Source organism: Sander vitreus, chromosome 22 (assembly GCF_031162955.1).
Source record: "Sander vitreus isolate 19-12246 chromosome 22, sanVit1, whole genome shotgun sequence".
In the NCBI taxonomy this organism is placed as follows: Eukaryota; Metazoa; Chordata; class Actinopteri; order Perciformes; family Percidae; genus Sander; species Sander vitreus.
Window position 1 is genome coordinate 18,878,954 of NC_135876.1, and position 21,095 is coordinate 18,900,048.

The 21,095-nt window shown below is 43.7% G+C and overlaps 1 protein-coding gene across 1 annotated transcript in view; it reads left to right on the forward strand.

Annotated features, from left to right (window-relative positions):
* Window positions 1–21,095, forward strand: part of gli3 (GLI family zinc finger 3) — a 94,614-nt gene that overhangs the window by 37,224 nt on the left and 36,295 nt on the right. Inside the window, exon 4 of the mRNA XM_078280310.1 lies at window positions 11,443–11,548. Within this exon, the coding sequence (XP_078136436.1) occupies window positions 11,443–11,548 (106 nt within the window). The remainder of the gene's footprint in view (window positions 1–11,442; window positions 11,549–21,095) is intronic.

Here is a 21,095-nt window from a genome sequence, read left to right on the forward strand (position 1 = left end):
CTGGTATTTACACCCACTTCAGTGCAGAAAGGAAGAGACACTAAGGGAAACATTGCCCCTTTTGTTAGCATTAGCTAATTGTGGTGATGCCTGAGTCTTAGCCGCTTTTCTTTGGCAAACACTGGATAAGAGTCCACATCCTTCTTACCACAACACTAATACATGGGGCTTTGCTGTGGGATAAGAAGAAAGGATTGAGATGAGGATTAATGAGGGAGAAGTCTTTTTTTAAGATCTTAATTGTGTAGAAGTGTGAATGGGATGTGCAGCGCCGACATCTGTTTACATTGTGCAATGATTAGCCGGTCAGTGGTCCTGCAGCAACAGTGAGCCCACTTGCTGGCGAAGCATCTCTGCTTCCTCCGAGGGGATCTTCTTCTTTAAAGTGTCTCTTTTATAAACACTTGCCCTTCTTTGCCGTACTAAACACATCCGTGGAGGGACTTAAAGCACATCCGTTCAATGGCTTTCTTGCAAATGTTAAAACAAAACACCCAAGAATGTTTATCGAAAGGAAGACAACTGGAAGAAAGTAAATTTGCCAAGCTTTAGAGACAATGCTTAAGGATATTGGCGCGGAATAAGTTTTGTTGCAGTGCTGTATTTGTGATACAATAGGTCATTGATGGGAGCCGACACGACACATCAAGTGTGTCTCCAGGCTGTGATGGCTGCCTATCAGTCCAATATTCTTTGGGTTAGCTCATTAAAAAAAATCTAGCCCAGATCTGGCTGCCAGGGCCTAATCCCTACACCAAAGCCTTGCTGTCCTTGACTGATCTCAGAAACCATGCCTGCTAAGCTAGAGGCAGTGGAGGTATGGATCTCTTGGCTGAAGGATTCCTTTACATGTATCACAGTAACCCTGCTCTCTGAGCCTGGTCAAAGGTGACTGCTACCTGGATCATACTGACCCTGTGTTCTGGGAAAGCTAGCACTGAGCCATGGCGTAAAACCCTTCCCGGGGTTTTATGATGTGGTGGGGGTAGTGGGTGTCCAGTCACAGGTTAAACTCTAAACTGCTGCGCCGGGCTGATCTTAGGTCTACTGGGCCGTAGCACGCCTGCCACTGCCCAGGCGTCAGTCTGTCTGCCTCAATATCAAAATGCAGCTGACCACTGAACTGAATGAGCTTGCTGTCACCGAATTGAACGTGATCCGCACAACAATGGCCTCTCTACTCTCCACAGTTAATTACTGTGCTTGTTCTTGTAGTTCAAACTGCACCGTACCTTTCCATATGTCTTGAAAGAGCACAAGCGGCAAAGACAGTAAAAAAAAAGAGCAATTATAAAGTTTGCGTTTTTGTAGTTGGGGAAAAAAAAGTTACAACAGAGCATTCTACTGAAATTGCACTCAAAGAACAAACTTTCTGGCCTCTTGTTGGTTCAAACATGACATGTTTGGGCTGGGATACAGGTTCAAACATCCTCCCCCCAAAAGAACTGGGGAGTACAGAGGGGAGCCTGGGGTTAGAAGACACGTGCCTGTTTCAAGGGTAAGTGTTTGTCTTTGTGATTGTTTCAATATTGGCTTTTTGAGCGTGGTGGCACGATGTAGTCCCCCAGCGTAGTGCCGGCACAGAGAAGCCTGGGGCACACTGCAGGCAATGGAGAGGGATCCCTTCCACCCACCTCCTTTCATCAAGAAAGAACAACATGGGCCTGCACTCTGCTGTGGCCCCTTGGTCCACCGCACCAGGGATAATCAGATGATCCCCTTTTATACAGCTTATTAGAGGCATCTCATGCTGTAAGATAGGCCATATTCTCACATGCATGTGCCCCTTTGTAGCACATGATGATTTAAGGGGGTTAAGCAGAGTTTGAAGTGCTGCGAGAATGCACTTTCATACCATCTTAAGGTCATGTGGTGCTCTTACCACAAAGCTGATGTGTGTGAACGAAATATCTCTCAATAATGGCAGCTCTTATTAACAATGACAAGATTAAATGTGAAGGGGCTCAGAAGAATTAAAAAGAATTTCCAGAGAACTTAAAATGTTCAAAGAAGAACACTCAGCATTTCTTGGTATCACGGTCACAACATCTGTCAGTGTGTTTTACTTCCTTTCAAATGAGATTGGTTAATCAGTCAAGTCACAGAGGCGAGCAGGGACAATAGCATTTTGCTGATGTTGTGAAGGCTTAAAATTAAGATTTGCTGCATCTTGTCCATCCAAAAGGAGAATCAACTGCAGAAAACACCACTGGCAACAATGACATTAAGCACTATACTATAAAAACAACAAGACTAAATGCTCATGGGGGCTTCTCTGCAGCTTGCTGCTTGAGCTTTTTCTCTCCTCCTATAGTTACCCTGTAGTCTCCAGAAGGATAATCACCTCTGTGTGCTACGGGAGAATCTGAGTTATTTCATGCCTTTCTTCATGTTTGCTGCCCGTGTATCCAAATCTCATCGCTCCTTTTTGTATTTGCATTCCTCTCATATAGTGGCAAAGATAAGCGCCCTTATCCCTTCAGCCAACAACCCGTATCTTGCTCTCGTCTCTGGAGGGTCGCAAGTATATATTGTTCTACACGGAGAGGAGGCTGATGAACACAGTGTAATTAAAATGTTTCTAGCAGCCTGGTGAAATGTAAGATATCACTGGAGAAAAGAGAGAGAGAGAAGAAGGGAGTCAGGGCTGAGTCTGAGGGTATAAGTGAGACAGAGGGGTAAGAAAAAGAGAGAAGAGCCAGAGAGAGTGGAGAAAAAAGAGGAGGGGGTGTAACAAAGCAGAAAATGAAGAGAGACATAAAAGAATGGGAGCTCAAGGAGGTCAGGCCCATCACAGGCTTTAGTGTTGCCTTTAAAGATGCCTGGGACAGGTGGCAGCTCCAGACAATCTCGCACCGCAGAGCAGCATCCTCTCAGGAGGAGATAAGGGATTCCTCCATCCAGGCACCCTCATCTGCCTCCTCCTTCCACCTCTCCTTCACTCACTCTCTCCACCTCCCTCATGCCCGCACGCCTCCCCTTCCTCCTGTCTCGGGGTTCTCCCAGACAGGCTGCTTTGATGTGGCCCAGTGTGAGCGGGCAGCTGTAGGCCACGGGGCTGCAGCAGTGCTGCTGGGCCATTGGGCCGGCGGACCGTTGGGAGCCGACTCGAGCGCGGCTCAATCAGTGGGGCTCTCTGGTGCCCGGCACTTTCAGGTCTCATTAAAGCGCTCCGGCAGGGTTAATCCTCTTTAAGGTTTACATGGGCCCCAGTTTGTCTCTCTGCCCAGGCTGAGGGAACCCCTGGGCGCCACCTGCGTGACAAAGACTCAAATCACTGTGACACAAGTTCCCTCCGTCTGTTGCCTCACTCCTCCACTTCCCTTCTATTTTCTCCTCTCTCTTTCTCCATGGCTCTCACTTGCCTTCCCCTGTGCATTCTGCCTCTTCTTTACTCTCCGTCCTCCCTTGATAGTACGTAGGCCTGGTTGTAAGTCTTTTAGGATTATTTGGGTGGAATCTGTTGACAGGGGTGCAGTAAATGGATTACAACTTTGTCCTTGTTTTGGGATGCTGTGAGGAGGGAAAGGGGAGAGATCAGGAGGATGCGCTTTGAATAATGAGAGAGGCAAATAAGAGATATACAGAGAGCAGGATTAACTGAAAGAATTAGGAAGACGATGCAAGCGTGAGAGAAAGGGTGAAAGAGAGGCTAAGGTGACAGCAGCGCAAAGAGAACAGAGAGTGGAAAAGGGAGAGAATCACTGAGTTCCAGCTGTTGTTGCACTCATAAGACCTAATTGGTCCAAAAGTGTCGACCCCTGTCTGGCCCTGCAGAGCCCAGCAGCCATTTGTCTGATAGCTGTGACACTGGGCTTTGTCTTTGCTCTGTGACACACAGTTTCCTCCATTAGCCCAAATAATGGCCACGTACCTCTAGAGGCCTGCACAGACTTTGTCTAATGTCTGTATGGGTTCGGTGTAAAATAGAAGAATAGACTTACAGTACAGGGGGAAATGCCATTTGAATGTAAAACATATTAAAGGTCTGCACTGTGGGTTTTGAATGTTAAGCTTGTAAAATCACCTATGCATGATTTTCCAAATGATATTCTGAAAGTGATTTCCAACCTTCCAGGCAGCCACTGGTTTCCACTAATTTGAACACATATGAAAATCAGCTTGCAGAGACTTACTGTACAACCTGCTTCAGATGAGGTTTCATGAACTCGAAGATTTTCCAAGATTGAGATTCTCAAACTGCAACTGATGTAATGCAAGAGACAACATGCTACAGTGTTTGCAAGATCACTCATTAAATTCTAAGTTTTGCTGCAACATACTGTAGTGTATAAATGTGTTGCTTCTTGGCAGTTCGCTCTGAAATCTCGGATGCCCTTTAATGCACCATCTATTTAATCTGGCCCCTTATTTTAACCACATTACCATGCGATAATAAACAATTTTGACATGCAAATAAAGGCGACAAAACGCTTACTGTGATGGATTACCACTCTTAACCAAGATTAAAGTCTCTGCAAGTTGCCATTCATAGCACACAATATGAATTGAGAACAATAGCTACATTTGTAAACAAAATGACATTAGAATGGCCGTCTTAGTCAGTGGCCTCTCAGCATGATTCAGAATTGAGCTGTCCAGTTTTCCCAAGCCGTGTCCAGCCCAGTGTGTTATTATAATGCAGGTGTATTAGCCTCACAGTCACTATCACACAGCCACATGCAGTTTTAGTATCACCTGCATAGGGGCCCAGGGAGGAGCTGTGACACAGGGCTATAGAGGGTCAGTCCGTCACAGAGTAGCCTGATACGGCTTTGGCAATCATGAACACTGTCACTGATAGGACCTTGGCACGTACTGTATATAGATGTCGCAGTAAATCCCATACATTTATGATACAGGCATTTAAAGGAGTATTTAAAGAAACAGATTGTGGACAAAATACATATTTTCATTTCTTCGGTGACCCCAATTCCTAAATAGAGATCTCAAAAAAGATCAAACCCTAAAGCAGCCTTGTATTTGAGTAGAATAAATCACACAGGGGGGGAGTTGAAGTGAAATAAATGTAAAGTAAAACAAAGTCCTGGTGAGTTAACCTGAGGTTTAAATCAACGCCTTTCTCTCTGAGAGGTATCATTGTTTGGAGAGGAGGAGAGAGACAGACAAAAGATGAAGAGAGAGAAGGGAAAAGAGGTGTAGCGCAGTGTTTCAGCTACTAAACTGCTGTGTAAATCTCTCCCCGGCTGGGTGGGGGAGGGGAGGCTGGAGGGTGAGGGCAACGCAAAGCGCTTTGTTCTGCTCCCCAGCTTATCCCAATCTGGAAAAATTCACCAAATGTAGGAGATAGATTGGTGCTCCGCAGAGGCCTCGTTGAAATAACCTTCACTCCATGATCCACACTGGGATACAGGGAGGAAGGGAGGCAGGGAAGAAAAAAGGAGCATAACTGGGGTTGGATGGTGCTGGGGGCCCCTGGAAGAGCAGTGTGCGTGCTTAGCTCCACTCTGTATCAAGGCAAGGATCCTCGTGCTGTCGTGCAATTTGTTAAGATTGACTCGGTCTTGGTAAATGTCTTGCAGATGCTGGAGTTCCATTAAGATATTTGTGTGATTTATGGAGAAAGGACTGGGTAGAAGAGGGAGCAACTTGGAGCACAGCCTACATCTCATGCTGGTGGCTGAAATCAGGGTTTCTTACTGTATATTATTTCAGATAAATATCCTGATTAAAATGGATACATATTTTACAAGGAATACTCATCTGTACAGACTATTAAACTTTTAGATAAAGTTTGGCAGTAAAATGTTCTGTATGAGCATAGTGGTTGAAAAATGATCCTGAACTGTGTAAATATTGGCACAAAGAGATAACATGCACAAACATTAAGTCCCAGTGCAAATATGCATAGACTTGTAGAACCAAGTAGAGAAAGGATGGGCATTGACCGACTTGTTCAGTCTAGACAAACAAATTACTTCTGACAGCAAGTAGCGATAGAATGTATACGTGAACAGAGCACCTGTTTATCGCACATAGCTGACGGGGTTTTTTTACCACTTTTCTTCTGTTCTGTTTTTCTTTTCCACCACGTTAATTACGTTTACCCACAGAAAGACTGCTTGTGTTCAAGGGTGTAAGAGCATTTGAGCAAGAGAGACAGAGAAAGCGAAAACAGAGAACACAGCAGAAGAGAAAAAAAAATCTATTGATTTACAGAGGAAGGCCAGCCTCGCGTATATGATGAATGGCAGAGAGATTGGCAAGGCAACTCTTAGCATTTTTCTGTTATTTAACCTCTCTGCTTGCTTTCTTCTCCCTCCTTCTTACTATTGCTCTTAGCTGAATAAAAGCTCTCTCTGTTCTAGCGCCCAGGCATCGCATACAGTAAAGAAAGCTCTGCACAGCAAGAACATTAGGCTAATTTATACAGCGGTAATTAGGCCATTAGACCTGAAACAATCTGGGACCCGTAATTAAAGCAAAGCGCTCCAAAAGTCAACAGCAACTCCCATTGAGCTTAGCTAAACAGTCTCCGAAAGTGTTATTTGCATGTCCAAACAGCTTGAGGTCTCAGTGTAAGCAAACATGATGAGAGACGGGGTGTGAAGGGATTGATCAGTGGGAGAATTCGGCTCCACAAGAGATACTTCTGATAGTCTGCATGATCTCTCTCTCCTGCCAGCCAGATAGTTATAGCAAAGTACAAGCACATGCTAAATACTCTAAATACTAAAAGAAACAAAATCCCTCAGATGCCCTCAAGCTGACGTGTTGCACATTACAAGAGTTCTTTCTAATAACGTGTAATTGATTTTATTTTATGACGATGAATTGATTGATTTCTTTTTCTATGATTGTTCAATTTGGTACAAAATCCTGCTTCCGATAGCTCTAACTCTTGTGCATTGATTCTCCATGACTCATATCAAAACCTAAACAGTTAATGTTGTAGGAAAAAAAAAAAAAAAGCTATGCTAAACGCTAAACTTAACTGTAGCTATGCTGTACGTGAGCGATTCTCAGCATGGGGTTGTTAGCGACGGGATAAATGTGAGTATTTGCTTTTTTTGTGAAATATTAAATAGTTTTCATGGACGTCTAATGGACATACGCAAGGTGTGCTGATGTAAATTGTAAGGGCTAATTAGGTAAAATAGTTGGAGACCACTATTGCAAGTATCTCAAGGTGACATCTTTAGGAATAGGTACATTAAACAACATTAACAAAACAAGCCCAGAACTGCATTGTTATGCACAGGAAAGTCATGTACATGTCTTTGTACTCACTCCTAGAAAGGAGCGACACAAGTTGCATGCACTCGCAAACAAACCAAGTCTGGAGCATCTTTCGCACGCTCTGCGAAGTGTTGCAGAGTTGTGGTGTAACTGCGGGCCTCGCTGCAGACGAGCGTGCCTGAGCAGTGAGATCATGAGCGGGGAGAGAGGTGGCATAATGAAATCTGGCAGTCACAGCCCCGGCACAGGCTTCATATGTTCCACATTAGCAATTCACAAACCTCTAGAGCAGGCCCCAGCAGCCCTTTCCTCACTCCGCCTTAGTCGCTTATGACAATCTGTCAGTGGCTCTTTGTGCTCTCGCAGCAGAGCGTCGATGAGAAGTGCGGTGTTTATGGAAGAGCGTTTCGTCCTCGGCTGCGGGTGACAGTCTGTTAGAGCAGAGTCAGTGAACCCTCGCCAGAGGAGAGGAGGAGCCCAGGTTTAGCAGTCAAGACAATAAACTCACAATGCTGAGTTGACAACAAAAGCGGAAGATGAGAAATTGTTTGTGTATTATCAAAACCCAAATCAGAATTGTGAGTGACAGCTCAAATTCTCCCAAAGTATCACATCACATGCGTTCCAAAGCTCAGTGAAGATCCTTTGTGGTAAAACTGCCATTATGAAAGGAGATTAACCAATAAGGATATTGCAAATGATGTGCTTTAGGCTTTATCCTCCCGTTGTCCTCCCCCTTCTTTTGAAATTATTCAAGTGTCCAATAAAGGACAAGGCAATTACTATCCTCTCTTTAATGAAGGGGAAGCTGGCTTTTGGTCCTGAGCACGGTGTGTTTGTGTTGAATTAGAATTAATGAGCCTGGTCAAAGTTTGCCTCTAATTGGCCTTTCATTAAGACCCATTTGTAATCATGTCTTAATGACTTCCATCCCTGTTCCTAAAAGAATAAGAAGAAAAGGAAAATTTTAAACCAAAAATGAATACGGCTGCTCTGGAGTCATTATAATGTTTGAGTTGTTAAGAGCTGATAAATTGGTAGAGAGCTATACAAAATGTTCTATATTCAAAAGATGCATCTCAAAAAGGTTTGCAAACTATGATATGCAGTGTTCCTGAGTTTCAGCGTTTGAGTGGCTGAGATGACTTCTTTAATCCCTCTCACTTTGCCAGTGGTGGTTTACCAAATGCAACCGGGACAAAACCGTCGTGATTACATTTTCCTTAGGAATGCTGGAGCTGCTGTGGTGTGTGGCCGCAGTGGGAAGGTAAAAATTGTGACTCGTGTGCCGGCTTCCAATGTGCCTTCCAGCTGTATTCTGTATTAAAGAGACAACGAGAATAACCCTGAATATCCAGAAGAGCAGGGGCAATTTACTCCCGGAGTAAACAGTAAGGAGTCCCTACAGGAAACACTGGAGATGGATTGCAGGATGAATTCTCTCCCCCTCTCTGCTTCGCCCTGTGTTCTTTGCGACTGTATACATTCTCTCCAATGACACAGGGCTGTTTGCCACGCTAATGGAGAGCTGCGCTGGCGTAAAAGAGGTGGCAGGCTCTATTTAGATAGGGCCATGGTAAAGTAAACTTCAGAGTTGGATTTAAATAAACCTCGGCGGAATGGTTTGCCATGCGACCACAGCGAGAGGAGGGAGGGAGCGAAGGAAAGGAAAGAGTGATGAAGTAGAAAGAAGAAAAAAAAGGGTCCAGTCTAGGTACAGGGCTGTACTGAGTGAGGAGCTCCAGAGACATAAACATAGGGGGGATCTGGGTAATTCAATGAGGAGTGGCGGATGTGGGAATGTAGGGGCGTGTTGTGGGGGTGAAGGGGCAGGGTCTGTAAAATGATTTCACAGTTTGTAATTTCGACAGTCATCCCTCATTACCCAACAGGACAGAGGTTAGTGTAAAGTTCGAGCAATGTGGGCAGGGATCAGTAAGATTAGAGAACACGAGGCTTTTACTCCCATCGAGCCAGATCACAGTACCAAGACTCCGGTAAACCTGAAGGTTCATTTCCGAGTCTGACAGCCGAGGGCCAACAGCCCAGAGTACACAAAGCAGATTCTGCCCTTGTCTACCACCAGCCCATCCCAGAAGCCCCTCATCCCTCCCTCCCTCAGCAGCTTTGGAATCGGCCGAGGTGAGCCAAGCCAAAACTGAGTCATCAGGAGGAAACTATCAAACAGACTGAGTGCTCAGATACTTGCCAGAGCTGCATGGAGGAGGCTTTTACCACTTATCTTTGCTATTGTGAAAACAGGATTAAAACACCCGAATGGTTTCTAAAAGTTTTCTCATTGAACACATTAAGCAAACCCTAAAGCTTTAATATTTAGTGATACTGCGTGAAAAATGTAAAACACGGTCAACAGGACCACGCAGTAATATAGTATATGGATAAAGTGAATTTGAAGTACTTTGAACCTGGATTTAAGAGTTGTTTGTGCATTATTTCACTTGATTCCTCGCTTTAAGAGCGATCCCCTCTAGACTTTTTTTTTTTTTTTATCCCAACAAGTTTCTTGTTATGTCAAGAGCTCAAAAGATGTCCACATTCTGTAGATTGTGCCAAGCAAGGGATGGAATCTGGAAAAGAAAATGCTGCTTTCCTGCGAATCAACACTGGAAAATAGGCTTCAACTGTTGCAGGGATGTCGGCCTCTTTGCTACAGGTGTTTGGGGGTTGCTGTCTTTACAAACGTTGTAGGGTGCCAGTGTTTTAGACTTGGGGCACTCCACCAGCATGTCAAAGTCAATATTCTTGTCACAGGGAGTATTATATAGCCTGTGAAAACAGCTATAATGTTGTCTTTGGTTCTGAAGAGAGCTTTCCCAAAGTCAAAGACTATTACTCAAGTTACATCACCCGGGTATCTCGGTTTGAGCTGGGAGACCCACTTTAGGGACTTAAAGTCAAGATATTTTGGCCTCTGCTCCTTCAGTACTAACAATTATGTTTTGAATGTATCTTGCAAGTCCCTATGCATTATGGAAGAGACTCCAATGCTGTAGGATTACAAAAAACACCAAACTGATACTTGTTTAATAGTTGCTGCGTTAGCCCAGGCTAGCAGTGATCACCCCCAATGAATGAGTGAGTGATGAGGTAAGCAGACCTGAGACGTGCTGGAGGATCAACACCTGCGGCGTTGCCCAGCGATGCAGCTGCGTTTGGCATGGAGCAACACTCATAGAGCTGTCGGGCACCCCACTGTTTGGCCATCTGCCCTCTTGGCACACACCTCCAAATGTTTACAAGCAAAAAAACACATAGCTAGCAGCCTCAGAGACTTGCTGTGTGAAGGTATGCAGATGTTGACACATGCTTTGCCTCAGGGTAGTGATACGCAACTTGGCAATGGTCTCAGTAACAGGCAATAAAGTGACATGTGTTCTGGCACTGAGATGTGTTCGTATAGTGTATGAATAAAGAAGTGATTTGTTACTTTGTGGACTCTTGTGTGCATGTTAGTCATTTGCTGTTGTCTTTCTATACAAGTTTTAACCCATTTTAGTTTTTCAGCAAAATTCCCACTCTTGGTTTGCTCGTTGCAACTTGTCCAACAATGGATGCACAGTTGCAAAACAAAATTCCAGCTTTAGTTTTTAAGATTATGGTGGAGAGTGCAGTTAAGGTTAGAAGATGAGTGCATACATATGTGAATTCAGTCTGGTGGCAGCACAACAGTTTCAATTTCGGGGGTAAAAATAGAGAAAGGCTTGGAAGCATATTATGCAAATGTTTTAATGTTTTATCTGGAGGGAGACAAAAAAAAGCCTCTCGATTTTCTCTGGCAGTTGTGACAAAACACTGATACAGAAACGGGTGTTTTTGTTCTCGTTTTGTACATTTCTTTGGTTTTACTTAAACGTTATCCTTTGTACAAAACCATATTATGCTCGGTATGGTGAGAACCATGCCATATGGCTGCTTGTCTTACGGTTATTTATCGCAGTTTATTTTGAGTTCTATCAGCCTTGAGACATTTACAAAGACTTCCTCAGCGATCATTTTGGATCAGCAAAGCTTTTAGTTGAGCGCGTTTAATGAGGTCTCATTTGGGTGGGTCTGCTGAAAGATAGCCATCAACCGCTGCCTTTCATTAAAGCTGCTATTTAGATTAGCTGAGGAGGGAATAAATTCACATGACAATATGTTTTAGAGGAACCAGAATCTTGCAAGGTGTAAAGAAAATATCTTATACTTATGTTCCCTTTCTCTTCCTGTTATTCTATACAGCTGCACCGCAGTTCTTCCCTGCCTTCCATCCTCCTGTGCCAATCGACGACAGACATACCCAGGGACGTTACATCTACGAGCCTTCCCCTGTGCCCCCTCTTCATGTGTAAGTCTTTCAAAGTGGTCACACACTCGCACACACAAACGGAAAATCCGCCGATCAAACACATCATAGAACACATTTGATTGAGCTGCATCACGCGCATCATTGACAAGCTCTCCTAATGGCGATACAAATCAAGCTCCTAAACTTCCTTCCGCCCGTGGGTGTGGAGCATGCGCCTCATGGGTGCTGCGCGCCTCTCTTTGCCTTTCAGGATCAAAGGCCACGGCCCTGTACGTGCGCAACATGATCCGCATGTCAGAGACACGCAAATGAACATGTGTCAGAGACGCGGAAATGAGAGCAGGGCGAGGGGAGCCTGGGAGCGTGCGATTCTCATAAGAGCAGTGATCAAGCCTTGTCAAGAGAGGAAAGCAATGCCTCTGCTGACATCTACCCGTCTCTGACAGACACAGATGGGCCCCCTGACACACAAACTGTATACTACTAACCACCGCGCCCCATCCAATCACATGCACGTACAGGCTATCTAATATGAAGTAAAGTAAAACAAGGTGTCATGCCTCGTAAGAGAGAGTGGTAAGTATTTAATACAGGGAAGTCTTATTACAGTATGGTCTCGTATTTCCCTGGAGTGCTTCTGCTGGTGCTGGCCAGGTCAGCAGAGAACTTCAAAGCATTCCTTCAGCTCACTCACTTACATACACTCATGCACAAATTACTCTTTTTTTCTCCTCACTTTTAGTCACCCTCTTTCTGTCTCTTTTACTTTCTCTATCATTTGTATTCTTCGCGTCCAAATAGTGAGCACCATAAGCAGATGCTTCATCGTCCTTGCGGCGCTTGTTTCCTTCCCGCAGACACGAAGGAAGCGATCACGGCGTGACGAGGACAAATTGGATGGGGCAGCTACTTGGGCCGCATTATGTTTGATATTCTTCATCATTATCAACTCCCCCCTTCTCCTCCTCAGGAGTCATATCTCTCCCTTGCTGATGTGCCACTAAGCGTAATGAATTTTTTATGTCCCCCCCCTCCTTTCCTCTGCCTCCCCACCTCCGGCCCACCGTACCTCTCAACCCCTCATCTCCTGCTCAGGGGGCTGCAGCAGAGGAAAAAAAAGAGTGGGGGAGAGAGGCGAGGAAATAAAATAGGGAGGTGATTGATGCCCCGTGTCACTGCAAACAAAATGGCAAATATAATTTAGCATTTAGCTTATGCAGAGATAATGGGGAGAACACGCGCCGGCAACGTAGGCTCGAACAAACAGCCCGGCTTGTTATCCGTCAGGAGTGCTTTGGTACGATCTGGAGCACAGGTTAGGGAGGGGGAGGAAAGAAATGAGGAAGGGGTGGAGGGACAACACAGAGCCAGGGAATTGAATTAAGGGGGAGAAGTTACGCCGCGCCGGTGTCTTCAGTCACTCTGTCCGGACAGGCGTTATCTGTGCGCTTGGTTTGCTGTCAGTAAAAACACGGCCGTGCTCTGCCATGCTACTTATGGCCTATTTATCCAAGCCATTAAGCATAGAGCTGTTTAATATGACACGATATGCTAAGGGAAACTATTTGTCATTATTATAAGGCTGTTTAGTGGCCAGCCTTATTTAAATCTGTGAACTCACTGTCACACACACACACACACACACACACACACACACACACACACACACACACACGTTTTCTATGAACTTACGTGGGTTCCATGCAGAAAGGATCTCAACTACTTTTAAATCTTTGCACAGGGAAGCAACAATACTGCCTGCTTGATTAAAAAAGCAGCACTGAATTCCTCAGTGAGAAGAAGCACTCATCAGTCGCGGTATTACAGCTGGGTCCAACCACCTGATGGCAAATTGGAGTTAATTACACTTCCAGGTTCGGCTTTGTGCAAGTTTTAGCCAAACTTTACGAGCGTAGAAGCAGTAAACCTCTCCGAGGATTTGAAAGTGATGCATTCGGCTCAGCAATGTTGCTTGTAGCCAGCTCGAGCAAATAGAGGCAGTCAGCGTATAGCTGTCGCTTCAGGGAAATGGAGGACAGGAGGCGGCTTATGGAAAAATATTGAATTGTTTTAAGACAAGTTCTCCTCGGTGAGCAGAATTAATCGTTATTAGCCCTCTCAAAGATATGCCTAAGTACACAGGGACTATTATTGCAGTACTTCCCCATGCAGCCTCTCATTACGGCCTGTAATTACAGTTGGGTTGGCCCCGCGGCAGTTCCATCAATCCAGCCAGCTTCCCCCGCCACGCACACAAGCCAGTCACCACTGGGCATCCGTGGCCAGAGTAAAAACACCGCAAACGCCCAGCAGCTTGTTTCCTCTCCGCCACAATGATACATCCACCATCCATACGTGGCAAATGAACAGAATCATATCCTATTACTGTGAAGGGCCTAATTGAAACATGTTTATTTATGGCCCCCGTTTTCAGGCGAGGAGCGGGTGTTAGCAGCGCAGCTAACGGGCTCCAGTGATATGAGGCGGTAGAATTAAATTAAAAGCTCATAAAATGAAATATGCTCCGTATTAGCTGTTTGACACTTAATTTGCCTTCAAATGAGCAGAGGAAATCACAAATTAACTGTCCTTTGTTTTTCCCCTCTTTACCTCACCTCCCTTATTAGGCAAGGGAGAGCGCAATTACAGACAGAGGCTAATCGTTTAGTTTATGAATTCTTGTGGGGAAGGTACCAATGTGCCATTCAATATTAAAGCCTCAGGGTCGGGGGGGGGGGTGTCCCTTCTTGTGGGTGCTTGCTTTACTGAGGAACTCGTACATTCACATGGAAGAGAGCTTTAACAAACCCGGTTTAAAATGAAGCCAATGCCAAATAACACCACGCTTCTCCTGAGTTTCCATAAACTCCCGACTTAAGCAAAGCCTTAAGATCCTTTACCGATCCAGAACCAGCAAAAGTCTTTCCTGTCCTGAAACTAGTGCTTTTTCCTCTGCGTGTCTCTGGTCTGGAAACAGCTGACCTCCAGCCTTAACCAAAAAGAGAAAGAGCCCTTTGGTGTTTCACAGAAGATGCTTCCTGCTTAAATAAACACATTGATCGGTGAAGAGCAGCCTCTCCATGGGAGCTCTGGTCCCCTCTGCCACCACCATTGTGCTGGACTGGCTTAATGGGAGTTTGGGGGGAGGTCGGGGCCAAGAGAAGAGACCGCTCCTTTCATTGCAGCTTTATTGCCTGACCACGGTACATAGCAAAACAAAACAGCCCTCTCATGCGGCTCAGCGTCGGTTCTCGGTCACCCGGAGACCGCTCAGAACAATCAGAGGTATTCGTCACAAGTCAATTATCAGCATCGGAGTTTACTCTGGAGTCCCGGGCCCTCGTGCTGTGAATGGGGCCACTAAAACAACAACACATTCTTTTGGGATAAGCAATTGACTCACAACCTTTTTGCGCAGTTACCGTATTTAGGAAAGAATTGGTCAGAATGACAGAGTTCATTTAGGAGTTTAGAAAGTTGTAAAGCAAATAGAATGGACTTGAGGTTGTGGTATTTTTTTTCAATTGTGAAATTTGTGATGAAATATTTGTACTATACATACAATATCAAAAGGTTCTAAGGATAGATTATTTGTTAAAGCATTGGAATTTGTGAGCAAATGTTTCAAATGACAACAAAATCAACATTTAAATCATCTAGAGAAGTAAAGTAAAACATAAATGTATAATCCAGTCTACAGTTTCTATATACCAAAACACAAATTAGTTAATATACTGTATTTTCTTTTCTGTTCTGAAATGATATACTGCATAATGGATTTAATGCATTTTGAAAGATGCAACAATCTGAAACCAAAACAAAGTTTATATTTTAAAGAAAAGGAAACTCATTGTGACTCATGAATAAAGTCATTGACTGTATTTTCTGTCAGTGTGGAGGTGGCATGCAGAAGGCTGTGAGGGTGTGTTTCCCAGCCTGTGTGGTTATTTGATTCAGGAGTGTGTTTGTTCAGCTGCGGGCCCCGGCCTGACTGCTAGGTATTCTGGAGGTACCAGGGGAGAGAGCTGCTGCACGCCTCTGTCATCGCAGCACGACCTCAGCTCTGAAACGATGAACCAGGAAGGAGTTAATTGACTCAAAGGCTCAGTGAGCTGTTGCTTCAGAAGCATCATTTTACAGTATGTAAAGATTTCAGCATGGCACCAAAAAGCGAGCGAATCACCTTGTTAACCTCCACATTTTTATTTTCTGTATAGGCACCCGAGATTCTCACCAATTTCACACTGTTTCTGTACAACAACTCTTCCCCCTCGCTGTCCTCTGCCTGTGGCAGAGAGAGGGTTCTCCCCCCCTCCTTTTTTTTTTTTAAAGATGTGCGCCGTGTTGTTTTGTTATTTACATAAACTGTTGTCAGAGCGCCCAATCTGGGCATAGAGGAGCGGCGTGTTGCTTAGCATAAAGACCACGGTCTTATCTCAACACCTCCTTCCAGATGGGATGAGGCCGAGCATTGCAATACAAACAAACACACACACACACACACACACACACACACACACACACAGCAAAACAATAGGAAGACAAAAGGGTAGCTGTTATAGAAGCTAGAGGAAACATGTTCTGTAAGTGTGCAGCTTCATGATTTGACTTTGCTGTGTCAATATCTCTTATTAGTTGATATTTCAGTTTCAGGTTATAGCTTGAGTCAATTCTTACTGATTTTATCTGCATTTTTAGTCCTACACATGACAGTAGTTGGAATTTGTAACTAAACGTTTTCTTATATGGCTGTTATTTGCAAACACATTTTCTTCAGATTCTTTGTTGTAAAAAAGAATAAAAATCATTGCATGCTTGACGATTGGCTATTACTGTAATATTCACATTTGAATATAGTCTAGACTAAAACAGGATGTGAAGCAGAGCCATAAATTACATAGAGAATTGATGATTATTTCATAATCGCATCTGATAATTTGTGTCCAGATATGGCTGCTGTCACCGAAAAGCCGGGAGAGAGACGAAGGCCACTTTTTCATCCTCCTCTCCAACTGTCCAAAACCCATTCTGTGTGACTTCATAGGTCACCCCTCTCTGGTGCAGTCACTGCTTTCCCTCCGTCCTCCCTCCCTCCCCTGTCTCTCACCCCCATATCCTCCCCTCTCTTTAATACTTTCTCTATGGAGTAAGTCGGGGGGGACAGGCGGTCACGCAGTAGCTGGCTTCATGATTAATGGTGTTTATTCTTGACAGAAGGCTCCTTTATTTATCTGCATTGCAGTTTCACTGATACTATCAGTCACCTGAATGAAAAATATTCAGTCATACCAATTTTGCAGTATAATTGAGTAGAGTCACTTCCTTTCAGTTTTTTTTCCCCCCCTCGCTCTCCTCTCCCTCCTATCTGGCAGCCTTATCATCGCCACAGTAATTTTCGCGCTGCGTTGTTTGATATGGAGAGGCTGGCTTTAGCCGTATTTGACACAAAGCCTCTTCAATTTTCAGAAAGTTGTGCACCACGCTGTGAAAATGTGCAAAGAGGGGGAAAGTATCTCTCCCCTTTTTTCTTCTGAGGCAATTTCAGGATTTAGAGAGAAAGGAGATAAATGCCTAAGCAGAAATGTGGGCAGATTGAAGTTACAGTATATCTATTTTTTTGTAATACACCAGTTTCAGAAGCCTAAATGGGTAGTGTAGTCTTTTTTCTATTCATCCTCTGCACAGGACCATGATATTCTGAAGGCACCTGTGTATTTTGAGAATGATGGATCCAGCAGGTTGGGTGGGAAAAAAAAGAGTTTGGCACAGCATATATTTGACAAGGCCTGTAAAGGTTTTAGGGTTGAGTCATTACCCGTGGAGATCTGTTAAGACATGTTCCTAAACTCTACTTACCAGGTTAGGATTACCTACGCTGAGGCTGCTCCTGTCGCTGTGTGCATGTTTGTATTCCTTCCTAGTTATTAAACATCACATGCATTTTTAATGTTTGTTTTTTTGTTACTTGCTAAATGGTTTATTACTGATTTAGTGATCTAACCGCAAATGGTAATCTCAACTGAAGAAACAAATCATAGTATTTCTAATCTACAAATGATTCCTTACATAACCCTTTCATTCATGCAAATCCTATCTGATTATTCGCTGAACAAATATTTCCTGTTCATTGTCGTTTCTTCAGTGTAAGTCCTTTGGTTGAATTTAATTTTAGGCTCCATTATAAATATCTTTGAGAAAAGGTACATTTAGATGAAAGAGGAACACATTAATCTCTAATACGAGGCCTGTGAATTTGCACATGTAACACATTAGAGGATTTGATTTTCTATACTCGAGTCATTTGCCCCCTCTTCATGTTTGAGATCTCAATTTGTAGCTCTCCCATGGAGCACAATGGAAAACCAGGTCTGAGGGGAAGAGATAACAGGCAGGTGCCAACAGCTCTGCGCTAATGTGAGTGTGTGTGTGTGTGTGTGTGTGTGTGTGTGTGTGTGTGTGTGTGTGTGTGTGCGCGCGCATCCATGCTTACATACACATTCACAATATTTTCTTGTCAGTGTTTGAGCGTCAGTGTATTTATTTCACTGTCAATTTTTTTTTATTTTTTTGTTTGCAATTCTTAACCTTTTAGTTCCCTCTTGAATATGAAACACATTTTAAAACATTTCCCAGTTTTTTAAAAATAGTAACCCGCTCACACTACATTTCTCATCTTAGACATTTAATCATGTAGCCTATAGTTTTCAAAATGATTGTTTAAATAATTACAATATGCATTATAAATAGGGCTGCAACTAATGATAATTTTTAATATCACTTAATCTGCCTATTTTCTTATGATTAATTATTCTGTCCAGGTGTCAGTACTACATAGTAAAAAATGGCCATCACAATTTCCCAGAGCCCAAGGTGATGCATTCATAATGCTTTTTTTTAATCCATTAATAGTAAGTTTACAGAGATACAGTATAGGACAAAAAGAAAAGTAGTACATCATCACATTGGAGAAGCTGGAACCAGACAGTGTTCTGTAGCCTGAAAAATGTTCAAAAAAATAATTGCCGATTCACTTTATATCAGTCGACTAGTTAATGAATCGATTGATCTTTTCAGCTCTGATTCCAAATATTGTGATCAGCAACACTCGACAAACCTAAAGCAACATTTCATTTGTATGATGTACTTCAGTCTTTAGTGGGTTTGGTGCTAACGTACTTGATGGGTGTGGCAGGCTGTCACTTTCATGAGCCGTGCCGGTTCTTAATTGGCTTTGTAAAAAGACCCTCCTCTCATTGGCGAGGAGCTATTAGACAACAGCAGTGATTGTCAAGATATTACCCAGCGCTCGCAGCACGCCGCCTCACATCGTCTCCACAACCTCAGGCAGCTGCTGTCCTGACGTCTGCTTCTCTTCACAAATAGTAGTACTAGTAGTAGTAGTAGTTTTAAAAATGAGCCTTGCTTAAATCACAAGACAAGCTGATTTTAGAAAGGAAATATTTTGATCCTTACCGAATGCACAATTATCAATTTTAGTTTTTTTTTTTTTTTTTAGTTTGCCCTACAGACGTCAGGCTGTAGCAGTTTAGAAGTGTGGAGTTTCCATTACTCTGATTTCTGGGCTGTGGGCTCCAGACCCTGCGATCCCACTCTGGGGGCCAGTTACAGAACGTAACGAGACCGGGGGAACAGGGTCATAAATCCTCTCCAGCTCTTCTCATTTTCCATTCTCCCTCACTTTCCTTTCCTTTCATCCCTCTCTCCGTCTTTCCTCAAGACTTCAATATATGATTTAAGAAACCTAAATGCAACAATGTAAAATATTACTACATGTTTAAAATGCCTCTAATCCAGCTGAAGTCCAGTTAAAGACCAATTACAGTTTTTAATGTAAGTGGTTATTATTTCATTGCCTCCCTTACAGCTTCTGCACCTCTTCTCCTCCCTTTTTCTATTTGTTTATCTTCTAAGTCACAGGGAATTTCACTCCTTTTACACTCTCCCCACCAATGCAAATTAATTCATATCACATGAAGTGATTCTATTCTCTCAGCCCTTGGTTGTCTCCCTTATCAGATGGGGCGTCCATTACATCTGATAGTGTGATAGTTTCATCTAATGTCGTTTGGAGTGAGCCAAAAAGAAACCCTTCGCTATACTTCTGTCTCCCATGATACTTCACTTTTCTTTTTTTGAGATGGAGTCAGCTTGTGAAGTTTTTCTCCCCCGTGAGTGTCCGTCGGGAGCTGCACAGATATGTACAGTCCTGCATGCAGCTGCAGGGTGACCGCAGGGAAGAATGCAATAAGCTTTTTGTTGCATGTCCATCATTTTTTGACATCTCTATGTGAGTGATTTTTCTACATTAGGAATGAAAGTTTATTTAAAAGGGGTTAAATAAAGCTAGGGAACTTCTTTTTCTAACTGAAGTAAAAAAATAAATAAAAGTTTAGGAATTCCCTACTGTTTATTCAACAGTTTTTGTCACTTATGTAGCAGTTTTGTGAAACATCCTCCTCTGGGTATATCCAGAATATACACAGGTCTGTGTTTAAGCCTCCCAAAGCTTCATCAAGCCTGCGCTTGGCACCACCACGCACGCAGCCCCTTTATGATTAAATATCAAGAAACTCCACATGACATTTTATTAGTCCAACAAGATGGATGAAATGGCCTTAAAGTAGGCTGTGTCTTTTCACTTCCCCACTAGCACTTGCCTTTCTTCTGTCCGGATTTTCTTTCCTTCCCCTCCTCTACAAGAAGTATGTATTAGGAAAACGTGATGGATTTCATTCTGAAAAGGAGATTTTCAGCGCCGAGAAGGAAACATATATTGTTGCGGCTTGTACCTGATGCTCCTGTTTTCCTCCCTCTGTGTGTCAGCTCTCCCTCTTCCTCCTGCCCCCCCTTATTTTGTTCTGTTGTTCTACCTCAGATCTCTGTCTGAAGGATTAACCATCTCCAGCAGTGTGTCTCTGCTGTCTTGTAGCGCTGTGTATTGTTTGTGATTTGCTCAGGCCCATCCGTGCGGCTGCTCATTTCAGCAGCCCAGCGTGACGTGGTGAATTGAGGGGGGAGCCACGCCGCTCCTCACAGCCCTGGGCCATGCTCATTCTCCTCACCTGAGATAGGCCGTATACGCACGCAGACACGCACTCTCATTACCCAGACTTGTCAGGGTAGCAGAGGCGGTGGGTTGTGGAACCTGAACCCTGTTTAGCTGCAGTCATCAGCTGAGTGTTTGTGTAAAGGCATCGGGGCCATCAAGACATTACTTGAGAGGAAAAGAAAAGATAGATGTGCTTCCTCCCTGTTTTCACAAGTTTAACACTTCAACACCCAGGAGTCCCCTCCTGTCTTCTCACTAGCCTGGGGCATGCCAGAGGAACTCAAAACACTGACTGAGAGCAGCGCTAATTCCACCTGCTTTGAAAAATAGCCGCAATCAAGTAACAAGTGGAGATGAAGGTGGAATGGTCCGTGCAAAACAATTTGTAAAAAGGCAAAATCAAGCATGGGAGAAAAACAAAAAGGTTTTTTTTTGGCCTCATGTTTGTTCCCTGATTCCAGCCCTCTTGAAATTACAGGAAAAAAGGCAGCCTCATTTTGTGTAATTTTACTTTTA